We start from the raw sequence: 12,388 nt of genomic DNA, 5'->3' as shown, positions 1-12,388 counted from the left end.
TCGTGGTTTCAGCATTCACGGTTTCGATTATTCACGGTTTTTAGCTTGCTGGCTCCTCCCCCAAAATTACATCAGCTTACATAGAGAAATCGCTGATTCCAAGCATTTACAGAGAAAATCGCCAATTCCCAGCACTTTCTTCACCGTGTTTTGCCTCTCATAAGAACATAAGCATTGCTCCTGCCGGGTCAGACCAGGAGTCCATCGTCCCCAGCAGTCCGCTCCCGCGGCGGCCCACCAGGTCCATGACCTGTAAGTGCTCCTTATCTAGGATGTTTATATCCCATTTACTTAATGTCCCATAAGTAATCCTCTATCTGTACCCTCCTTCAGGAACAGGCCATGTCTCCCACCATGTTATTTGTGGTTTCACCATATTCACTATGGTTTTTAATAGAAAACAGCGAAAAACATATGAAAAAGTTATTTGCGGTTTTTCTATATTTGCGGTTCTGTTAATCCCTGATCACAGTGAATATGGAGGGAGTAGTGCAGTACTTATTTTCCCAACTTGCTTGTAGTCTCAAATATCACAGCAGCTCACTCGAACAAAACGATCCCAAAGGGAGACCATGTTTCGCCAGTGGCATCAGGGGAAACTATATGAACATGAGCTCTGACTACAGCGTCCTCAAACACTTTTGGTGTATAAGAGCTATGCACACTTCTTCCTGGCAGATGAGTAGAAGTTCAGTGGATTGTGTGATACATTTGCACTGTTCCCATTAATAAATACTGTTATACTGATCTCGTCAATAAATGGGCCTGAAAGACCAATAATTACCTTCTCCCCCCACTGTAAACAAAAACAATGCTACCGAGCAACACGGAAGTAGAAAATGTCGGTTTGACGGCTACAAAGCAGTTCCTTAAATGGCCCTGGGACACTCCAGTCTTTATCCAGTAAAAAAAAAAATTAAAATCTGTTTGGTCTGCTATAACGGACTTATGAGTTCTGGAGTTCATGGTCCATATTCTTTTGAAAACTTAAGTGAGGACTGACATGCACACAGACAGCACTTAAGAAGCTAGGACTGGCCCAGGACTCATCAGAGGTGCCTTCCTGGAACTGCTCTTGCTACCTTGCTCATCCGGGTGTCTGACGGAAAAGCAGCCAAATTGGGATCTTGTTTTCTTCCAGGTGTTGACAGCCTACTTGAATTTCATGGTGCAGCTGGGAGTTATCTTAGGTGGACAAGAGGAGACCACCAGGCAACAGATGCAACAGATTCTAGACTTTGAGACCGCTCTAGCCAACATCATGATTCCACAAGAGAAGCGCCGGGATGAGGAGACGATCTACCACAAAATCACAGCCGGAGAGCTTCGGGTAAATGCTGCTAAATCGGGAATAAAACAGGAAACTTTGTGACCTAGAACACCATAGTAACTGGTTCCAGATACACAATGGGGCCTTGGTGGATAAGATTCCCATTTGAAGTGTCCTATAGATTGCATATGGTAATTTGGTTTAGGATGAGCTGGGGAGGACTTAGATAGAAGCTCCAGTGACAGGCTGGAGGGGGCTTCAACGGCAACTCCAGCAGTGGGAACCATAAATAGTACAGGGTGGACTGCTATGGTCTATTGCCCATAAATATTAAAGGAAAACCAATTTAACCATGAATATACTGTATGAGTGTGTCTATTGGGCAGACTGGATGGTCTGTTCAGGTCTTTATTACATTACAAAACTTTTTATGTTCTACCATAGCCCTTATGAGTTCCAAGCAGATGACTGGCAACAAACCCGGTTAAACGGGCAATATTGAAGAAAAAAAAAAATCATAAAAACGTTCAAAAATTTCTTGAATAAAACTGTTTTTAAAAACTTTCTAAAAACTAAATAGTTAGCTTCTGATCTAACAGTGAGGGTAAGTTTATTCCAAATTGTCAGAGCTTGATAACTAAAAGAAACACTACGTTGACGGAATAGCTTAATTGATTTAGGCGATGGAAATTGTAAACAGAATTGATTTCATTGTCTATGACCCTGTCGACCAATCATTAAGGAAATCCAGCAAATAAGAAGGAATTAGGCCATGCAAAATATCAGAAACCAATACACGTGGAGGGGCATAATCAAAAGATGTCTTAAGTCTGATTTGGATGTAGGGTGCTACTCACTCAAAGTCGGCAGCGGCAAAATGTCCATTCTCAAAGTACGTCCAAAATATTTTTTTGGGGGGGGGAAATAGTCAGTCTATACATCCAGGCGTTTGATCATCCAGACCGCCACTATGTATATTTTTATATCACATTCTTGACCAAAAATTGGTCCAAGTCCCAAACACCCAGAATAAGGCCTTTTGGATGTGGGAGGGGCCAATATTGTGATGGACTGGCCACCTAGACATGGCAACAGAGCAGTGGGGCACCTTACAGACAAACAAACAAACCACACACTGTACCCACCTGTCTACAACCCCAATAGCCCTTATAGCTGCAGGTGCCACCTGTATGGCAGTACATTAGAGTTTTTGGTGGAATCACATTTTCCACCATAAGGAAAAGTGTGAGCACATATATTTAATATTGAATGCTTTTTTTTTTTTTTTTTTTCATAGAGCAGCAGATTTTGGGCTCTTCATCCTGGGCCTAAATGTCACTCTTGTACCCGCCATCCCTTTAGACAGCTGATTCAGTGGCCTGGCCCTTAGAATTATCTTGAAACTAGCTTTACGAGACATGAAATAATCAAACAGGAGAGATGGCCGCATCATTAGATGGCATTTTTCATTATAACACACGACATCTTCCAAATATACGTGGTGGGCTGTTAGACATAATGGCGCACTTACCTAGTGCTGGCCATCTGCCTCAGTGTAACTTCTCCATTTACAGCTACGGCTAATGAGGTGTTAATCCTATTAACCCCTTCTGGCTTCTAAGTAACTTACCTGGGTTCTGCCTGTTTCCTGACACTGTAGTTCTCTTCAGGCTCTCTTGCATTAATTAATGCATGCAGAGTTCACGTTACTTGTTTTGGGCCATAGTGTGGAATTTGACATAAGCTCTGTTGGTGAAGCTGCCTGGTTTTGCTACTCACCAAAGACCATCTGCATTGTTTCATGCTAGTGGTAAGCACTTGCTCTGGATAAATTGAAGGGTACTGTTGGAACAGTAGCCCTGAAATGGTGGTTCTCTGCAGTTTCCCCCTAATTTGAGCACCTATGTTTTCAGGGTTACTGGGATGGGGGGTGATACATGCTTGAAAAGATTAGTCACTTGCCTGCCGAGTTGTGACTGGCCTAAATAGTGTGTGGTGTAGCTTGGGAAATTCCAACATGGTTGACTCAAGGAAGGTGAACTGCAAGAGACCACATCAAAGATGTGTACCCGTGTGGTGGTTAACATTTTCTGAAAGATCTGGAATTTTTAGGCAGTTGCATGGCATTTTGACAACTAATAGAGTATTGTTCTCTGCAGCCCCATGACAAGGGAACAAATTTTTCCCTGTCCCCGTGGAAGCTCATTTTCCCGTTCCATCCTGACGAATTCTTTTTCCGTCCCCGCCCCATTCCTGCAAGCTCATCCTCATCTGCACAAGCCTCAAACACTTTAAAATCCTAAGTAATAACATTGTAGAGCTCAGATTGTGATGTCATAATGCCTCATTCCACCAATGCCTAAGCTCCGTCCCTCAAACACTTTAAAATCATAAGTAGCAACATTCTAGAGCTCAGATTGTGATGTCATAATGCCTCATTCCACCAATGCCTAAGCTCCGTCCCTCAAACACTTTAAAATCATAAGTAGCAACATTCTAGAGCTCAGATTGTGATGTCATAATGCCTCATTCCACCAATGCCTAAGCTCCGTCCCTCAAACACTTTAAAATCCTAAGTAGCAACATTCTAGAGCTCAGATTGTGATGTCATAATGCCTCATTCCACCAATGCCTAAGCTCCGTCCCTCAAACACTTTAAAATCCTAAGTAGCAACATTCTAGAGCTCAGATTGTGATGTCATAATGCCTCATTCCACCAATGCCTAAGCTCCATCCTCATCTGCACAAGCCTCAAACACTTTAAAGCAGGGGGTCTCAAAGTCCCTCCTTGAGGGCCGCAATCCATTCAGGTTTACAGGATTTCCCCAATGAATATGCATGAGGTCTATGTGCATGCACTGCTTTCAATGCATATTCATTGGGGAAATCCTGAAAACCTGACTGGATTGCGGCCCTTAAGGAGGGATTTTGAGATCCCTGCTTTAAAATCCTAAGTAGCAACATTCTAGAGCTCAGACTGTGATGTCATAATGCCTCATTCCACCAATGCCTAAGCTCCGTCCTCATCTGCATAAGCCTCAAACACGTTAAAATCATAAGTGTTCGAGGCTTGTGCAGTTAAGGCAGAGCCTACAGGAATGGGACCGGGACAAAACTCAGGGGGACGGGACAGGGAAATTGATTTCCTGCAGGGACAGGGATCAATTTGTCCCCATGTCATTCAATCTCCATGACCTCCACTTGGAGCCACTGAATGTCTCTTGTGTTCTCCGTGTAGACGTTGGCACCTGCGATTGATTGGATGCTCTTGCTGAACAACATCTTCTCCCCTATAAGGATTAACGAGTCGGAACCGGTGGTGGTCTATGCTAAGGAATACCTGACCCAAGTCTCCAACCTCATTAACTCCACAGACAAGAGGTAATAGCAGGGATGTTGTCTGCAGCCCATTTGTGGGGGTGGGGCCATCCATTCTCTCTGATTTTCTTCCTGCCTCCCCCCACATGTAATTTCCCCAGCTTTAAGCCTCCTCCAGCATAAGAAAATTGGCAGAGCATTTTTCAGCTGCCGCCATTGATGCTCCTCCCCCATGCGCATGAACTGAGCATGCTCAAAGAATGCTGGCGTCAGTGTCTGGAAAGCCATGCTGCCAGAGCTGGCGTTTCATTTCTGCCCTAGGTTCCAGCATGTCTGAGGGGGGGGGCCCATCCCAATTCCTCTCATCACTGCCCCTCCCCTGATACCCTCCCATCCCTCCCTCCATTGTCCCCCCCCCAACCTTTAAAAAATGCAAAGGGGTCGCAGGCGCAGCAGCAGTTTCTCTACTGCTGCTTGTGGTTTTGCTAGCAACCCCCTTTGCATTTTTTAAAGGTGAGGATGGCTTAGGAAAGGAGTGGGAAGTATGGAAATACATCCTGGCTCAAAGGGGCTCCCTGAAGCTGTGGGACCCAGGGCAGCTGTTTTGATTAACACCCTCCCCCCCCACACCCAACGTCAGCCCTGCATGCTGCCAACTTCTCACATTGGAGAGAGGTTTGGGTTGCAGGGTTTTTGAGCATCCTCACTAGTCATTCAGGGCACTGCAGTTTGAGGAGGGGTGGGGGGGGGCAGGTGCCACTGGATAACAGAGGCAGAGCTGAATGTCACTGATTTCAGTAGATGGCTCTGATTTTCTTCCCCCCCCCCCCCTCCCCTTGTGGCTCTGTGATCGATCTTTCCATTAAAGAAAAATAATTGCCGGGAGCTTGTTGGGGACCCTTATTGGTGTTTTCTTGTTCCTTTCCTTTTCTCTGCAGGAGGGGGGGTGTCTGTGGTGGTGGTGGTGGTGGGGGGGGTGGATTCTCCCTAATAGACCTATGGCAGTATCGTCTATTCATGCTTTTTTTTTTTGTACTTTATAAAGCAGCTTCATTTTACTCATGTTCTATACTGGATACTGTCAGTTGCTGATGTTTAGATGGATTGGACAAATTCCTGCTGGAAAAGGGGATAGAGGGGTATAGATAGAGGATTACTGCACAGGTCCTGGACCTGTTGGGCCGCCACGTGAGTGGACTGCTGGGCGCGATGGACCTCAGGTCTGACCCAGCGGAGGCATTTCTTATGTTCTGCTATGGGCTATGGTCTTATTGCTTTTAAGTGGTGGGGGAACGGGGGTGGAGGGGGTTCATTATATAAATTGGATGACAAGTACTATACACTGTCAAGATTTCATTTTTTGGTGCTGTTTGTTATATTGTCATCAATAAAAATTGTTGGCACCTATGAACGTTTAGTTTCTTCTTTTCCAAACTTTGTTTTTACGGTTTTGAAATGTTTAGCCTGATTTCAGTTGAACTGGAAGCCTGAATCTGTGTCTGGGATTCACTGCCATGAACCTTTATAACTACTGGAAAGTTGTTGGTTTTTTGTTTTTTTTCTGTACTTCCTCCCTACCCGGTCATTGCAGTGATGGTCTATGGCCAGGATCTCACAGGACACGGTTCCTTCTAGAACCTAGCAATCAGACCTTGAATCTAGCCTCTAGGTGTCACTGTTGATTGACTGGGCTTGCTGCCTCTCCCTAGGACTGCAAACGGTACTGGGCTGAAGTTCGTTCAACCCGTAGCACTTGATAATCTTCAAAGCGGGCAGAATGACTCGGATATCTCATGCCAAGCCACTGGCATAATCTGTGTCTCGGTTGATATTCAGACCAATACCTGGACAGCTGGTCAGCCTATTTTGGGCGCTTATGAGCAGTCTGGAAATTGCTGTTAACTGGTAAATCCTGGCTCTATCCAAAGTCTGTCTCCAGACTTCCAGTGCCCTTACATAACATAACATAACATTGTGCTTATTGACCATGTAACCAGAAGTTCAACGTGGTTTACAAAAAGTTATCAAAGTAAACATGTTACATGAAATAAGATAATTCGTTAAACAGTCAAATATTTAGAAAAAAGATAGGTCTTCAATTGTTTTCTAAAATGGCCGTAGGAATGGGTAGTAGGCAACAATATTCGGAATTCGTTGTCATGAAGAGCTGCCTGAGATGCCAAAGTATGATTTAGAAATTTCTTACTCTTGCAACCCTGGACAGATGTCTTTATGATGCTAAAGAAAATCTATTGACTAAGTAAGAAGGAGCCTAGTTTAAACAATACCTGGGCCTCCATTGACAGCCCCTTAGACAAGAAACATAACATAACATATTCTTCTATACCGCCATAACCAACTGATTTCTAGGCGGTTTACACCAAAGACTGGACAATCAGTGAAATACAAGATGGTAGGAAGGTACAAAATATTTCTTAACAGTACAAATATTCTTTAGGAAAATGCAATACAAACTTTTGCTTAGAGTAACAGTTCATAATGATGCAACCACACTAGGAAATGAATTTTTCAAACCACGTCTTGATCACTTTCCGAAAAGTACATTAGGATGACATGGCTTGACAAATACATTTACCCAACCAGGACTGCTGTTAAACCAAACTCAATAACTTCAAATCTGGTCTTAAAACATTTCTTTTCAAAGATGCTTATGAGATCTATTCCTAGGATTTACCCCTTTCTATTAGCATCATGCAATGTATCCTTCCCATTTTCCCTTATGTAGCATGTACCGTCCGTATTGTTTCAGTCTGTTTCCCACTTTTATTATTTTTTTTAAGTACGTTTTAATTCTCTGTATAATTGTAAACTGTTTTGCATTTAAAAGCAATATATCAAGTACAAATAAACTTGAAACTTAAGTGCCTCTGAATCTCAATGACTGGGACACAGACCAATTTAACTGGGCACGAGCCTTTCCTGCCCAGCTAAATCCTCTGTTGTTCATTTCCCGTGCCGCATGAGGTTTTCATAACCAGATACTGATTAGGTCCATCTCCACTGTGGCTGTGCCACGTGGCCATCTGTGCTCAATTCCTGGGTTGAATCATCTGAGAAGGCAATTTAACGTGGCCACTGAATAACTAATCAGAGAGTTTAAGAAAGTCTTTCTGACGTCTCACCTTGTGATTAAGCAGGGCAGGCTAGCAGGCAGCAAGGAACCATTGTGTGCCAAATAGTATTTAGGTTGAGGACATGATCAACATGGCTGAAACGATCCCTCTTTGCCTTTTCCTGTCTCTTAGCCTTTTAAACAGCTACATGGTATGGAACGCAGTGAGGAAGGTGGGCATATTTCTGGATCACCGCTTCAAGGACGCAGAAGAGAAATTGCTGGAGGTTTTGTTTGGATCAAAGAAGGTGAGCTCAGGCAGGCTTTTCAAAATGAGATCTATGTTTCATGCGGACTCTGCCTTCTCTTAACCACTTCAGCCAACTAAAAAATTCCACCAGGTTCCACATCTAAATAAATTTGGTAGCTGCACTGTTACTCCAAGTGAGATTCCTGTAAAGCAGTTGGGCATTTTCCATGAATGATCCCGTGTGTGTTCACTTCCACACAGTCAGTATCCCGGGGATCTGTGGTGATATTGTCACCCTGGCGCCGCAATTAAATATAGAGACATTGGATAATGAGAAGCCGCTTTTGTTCAAAGTGCCAGTCCCACAAGTTTGAGCTTTAATTCAGAAGAAAGACAGACAAATAGGAATAGAACTTCAAATTTTTCTCTGTTTTCCGTTTCTCTGTTCACTAGCCTTCCATATTGCCATGTTTGTTTTTTTTGTATGTTGTGCATGCTGGTCTCTCTCTTAGTAGAATGACTCTTCTTATCTTCTTTCCCCCCCCACACACAAATTTCCTGCTCTCTTTAAGCCTCTTCCTCTCTCCACAGACCTGCGTCCCGCGCTGGAAGTTCTGCATCACGGACACGGATAATAATCTTGGCTTTGCCCTAGGGGCCATGTTTGTGAAAGCCATTTTTGCAGAGGACAGCAAGAAACAGGTGGGTTGGGTCCACTTTCTAACCAACTTGGTACTGTACAGTCTGTTTTCCATCCGTCTGAGGGTTGTGCGGGTGGCATGGCCACCCAGGGCACAAGGAAGATGGAGGGGCAAAGATCACTTCATGTCCATTCTCTGGCCTGTCTTGTCTAGCTTAGAAGGAGACATGGGGGAGCTGGGGATGCTGCACACAGCAGGATTCCAGCTTGGATATGCTCCTGCTTCCTCCACGTTTATAGGTGGGTGGTATGAACCTGTGCCTTTAGAAAAGGGGGTGGGCAACCATGGTTCCTCAAAAACCCAACTGGGTTGCGGCCTGCAAAAAGTTTCCACAATGCAAATTGATGATATGCATGTTCCTCACTTACTTAAGAGATTTCTTGCACATTCATTGGGGAAATCTTGAAAATCCCGACTGGCATGAAGCTCTTCAGGACTGTGGTTGGAGCATTCCTGCAGGAGTCCTCAAAGTCCACAACCCAGCCTGGTCTTCAGGATTTCCACGATTTAGGGCTATCAGATTTTTCTTCATAAAAAGAGAAATGTGTGGCCCCCACCTTGTTTTAGCCCTGTCCCGTTCAGCCCCCCCAACCCCGTCCCCACGCAAATCTTGTCTCATCAGGGCTGTGTCTTGATGGTCTGTGCATGCGTGAATGCTATGTGATGTCACATGGATCTGTGAGATATTGTGTCGCATTTGCGCATGTGCAGAGACCCTCCAGATGCAGCCCCAAGTGCAATGCTTTTCAAACCCGGACTAATTGCCAGGTTTTGAAAACTCATCCAGACACCTGGACAGGCCTCCTAAAAAGAGGACTTGTCCGGGTAAATCCAGACGTGATAAATATGTATGAAAGTCTAGTCAATGGAAACAAGTATTGTTGGTATCCATGCAGAATGTTAGCAATCTAAATGTGGTCCAAATAGAGGTCAAAAGGCAAATCAGACCAGGAAACATTGGATAGAAGACAGGAAAAATCATGGGTAAGTTGGAATCCAGGTGTGCAGTAAAAGTTCAAGAGGACGAGAATAAACATAAGAACATACGAATAGCCACACTTGGGACAGACCAAAGGTCCATCAAGCCCAGCTTCCTGTTTCCAACAGTGGCCAACCCAGGTCCCAAGTACTAGGCAGAGACCCAAAGAGTAGCAACATTCCAGAGCTGAGATTGTGATGTCATAATGCCTCATTCGCCCAATGCCAGAGAGCCAACCTCATCAGTGTTGTCACAATGGCTTGACTGTCCTAGACTTGGCTCACATAAGAACATAAGAGTTGACGTTCTGGGACAGACCGAAGGTCCATCAAGCCCAGTAGCCTGTTTCCAACAGTGACCAATCCAGATCCCAAGTAGTAAAACAGGCAGGAAGAAACTCAAATGAGTTGATTTGTTCCAGAACTGATGAGGGATAAGTAAGCTGGCAGCTAGGGAAGTTTCTTGTGGTAGACAGAAAATAAGTTCTACAGGAAGCCTGGCTGCCTATACTTGGTTCACTTGCAAATTTGCCTTGCTTCATGAGCTGCTGGTTCAGGGCTGACTGAGTAGTACTCGTGAGTAGCAACTGGTGTCCTGATGATGCAGTCATTACTGGCGTAGGAAGTTAGCATGCTCTGAGCGATGGGCGAGACTTCCTTTTACTTTTTCAAGTACTAAGCCAACAGCTGCTGTGATCTGAATACAAAGTGCTGCCTATAGACTTGCAGGTCAGTAATCATTTGGGGCAGTCAGCAGTTTCTGAAACGCTTGGTGCTATGGCTGAATGAAATACAAATATTTTGTGACGGAGGTCACCTAGACAGCACCACTCCTGAGCTCGGCTTCTGACTGACTCCAATTGGTGCTGGTTTCCAGATAAGGGTCTTTGTTGGCTCCAAAGGGAGGAGGGGTGCTGTTTTAGTAGTATCCCCGACATGGGAGGGTGTGTTTTATAAGATGACTTCTCATGTATGGCCTGTAGAGGGATGTGAGATTGAACTGGAGGAAGAAAGATGATCACTTTTTCTGTGTAGTTACAATCAAAACAGCTTATGTATTTTTTTAGACAGATGCTTATTTTGTACCTGGGATAATAGCGTGTTAAGTGGCTTGCCCAGAGTTGCAAGGAGCTGTAGTTAGGGTTGCCAGGTTTCCTCTTAAAAAAAAAAAATACAAAACAAAAACTAACTAAACTAAAGCTTAACTTTGTATACCGAGTCATCATTCTGAGAAGGCTCGACTCGGTTTACAGCAATTAAATAAACAGGGAATGATTTACAAATGATAAATAGAAGATAATAGCAAAATTTCAAAAGCATTAATTTTCAAAATGTTTGCCAAATAGAGTAGTTTTTAAAGATTTACGGAAAAATTGAAACGAACTGGAACTCCTTAAAAAAAAAAAAAAAAAAGGGGGAGATCATTCCAGAATTGAGAGAATGTAAAGACCAAAGATTGACTGAAGATCTTGACTCCTTTAATCCCTTTTTTAGAAGGAAGGGAGAGTTTAAATGGTTGGATACCTCTTGCAAAGGAGAATCGGTAAAAGTTCCAAAATAAAGGAATAAGAGGATGAAACATACCATGTAGAATTTTAAAAGAAATACAAGCGCATTTAAATTGAATTCTAAAATAAACTGGGAGCCAATGAAGACTCTGAAGCAAAGGAGTCACATGGTCAAATTTACATTTTCCAAAGATCAGATTCGCAGTAGTATTCTGAATTCATTGTAATCTATGAAGACAAATTTTTGTAATGCCAAGGTAGATAGCGTTACAGTAATCAAGATGAGATAATATAATTGATTGAACTAAGATAGAAAAATAACGGTGATGAAAATTCATCTGGCCCCTCCCCATTCTGCCTCCTTCCCCGAGGTCTGGAGGGCCTCTGTGCATGCACATATGACGTGCGCCGAGGGCCTCTGGACTTCCAAAACCTGGACAAACTCCTGGGGTTTGGGAATCCTATCCAGGCACCCGGACAGTCCGGGTTTTCCCAGACGCAGTGGGAATCAAACTCGCAACCTCGGGATGCTGAGGCAGCTGCTCTAACCACTAGGCCACTCATCCACTCCAAACACATAGAGTTCTCGTTACTTTAGTGTAGGGTTATCAGATGTCCGGATTTCCACGGACATGTCCTCCTTTTCAAAGACATGTCTGGGGGTCTGGACGGCTTTTCAGAACCCGGCACTTTGTCTAGGTTTTGAAAAGCTTCCCTCTAAATCGCATCGGGCAGGAGGAAATCCATGTAGATGCTACATCAGGGGTCCCCAAAGTCCTTCCTTGAGGGCCGAATCCAGTCGGGTTTTCAGGATTTCCCCAATGAATATGCATGAAATCTATTTGCATGCACTGCTTTCAGTGTATGCTAATAGATCTCATGCATATTCTTTGGGGAAATCCTGAAAACCTGACTGGATTCGGCCCTTAAGGAGGGACTTTGGGGACCCCTAAGCTACATGACATCACACGCACGTGGTGGATTTCCTCCTGCCAGATGAGTGTGGGGCGGGACTAGGTGGAAGTGGGTGGGACTAGGGGGCGGGTCTAAGGGGCCAGATTTTACTAAAGTAAAATCTGGTACCCCTACCTTAGTGTCGCCAGCCTAGAATACTGCGTCCAGCACTGGTCGCCATTCTTGAAGGACACGGTACTACTCGAAAGGGTCCAGAGAAAAGTGACTAAAATGGTTAAGGGGCTGGAGGAGTTGCCGTACAGTGAGAGATTAGAGAAACTGAGCCTCTTCTTCCTTGACAAGAGGAGACTGAGAGGGGACTTGATTGAAACATTC

At 44.1% G+C, this 12,388-nt stretch overlaps 1 protein-coding gene across 3 annotated transcripts in view; it reads left to right on the top strand.

The window, feature by feature from the left end:
- The window catches only part of ECE1 (endothelin converting enzyme 1), a 65,473-nt gene that overhangs the window by 35,890 nt on the left and 17,195 nt on the right, over nucleotides 1–12,388 (top strand). For all 3 annotated transcript variants that reach the window (XM_033921507.1, XM_033921508.1, XM_033921509.1), the window contains 4 exons: nucleotides 1,142–1,330; nucleotides 4,509–4,651; nucleotides 7,855–7,969; nucleotides 8,503–8,613. In XM_033921507.1, the coding sequence (XP_033777398.1) occupies nucleotides 1,142–1,330; nucleotides 4,509–4,651; nucleotides 7,855–7,969; nucleotides 8,503–8,613 (558 nt within the window). The remainder of the gene's footprint in view (nucleotides 1–1,141; nucleotides 1,331–4,508; nucleotides 4,652–7,854; nucleotides 7,970–8,502; nucleotides 8,614–12,388) is intronic.

Source organism: Geotrypetes seraphini, chromosome 15 (genome assembly GCF_902459505.1).
Source record: "Geotrypetes seraphini chromosome 15, aGeoSer1.1, whole genome shotgun sequence".
Taxonomy (NCBI): domain Eukaryota; kingdom Metazoa; phylum Chordata; class Amphibia; order Gymnophiona; family Dermophiidae; genus Geotrypetes; species Geotrypetes seraphini.
Note: the sequence above shows the minus strand (reverse complement) of the source record. Positions and strands in the feature narration are given on the sequence as shown.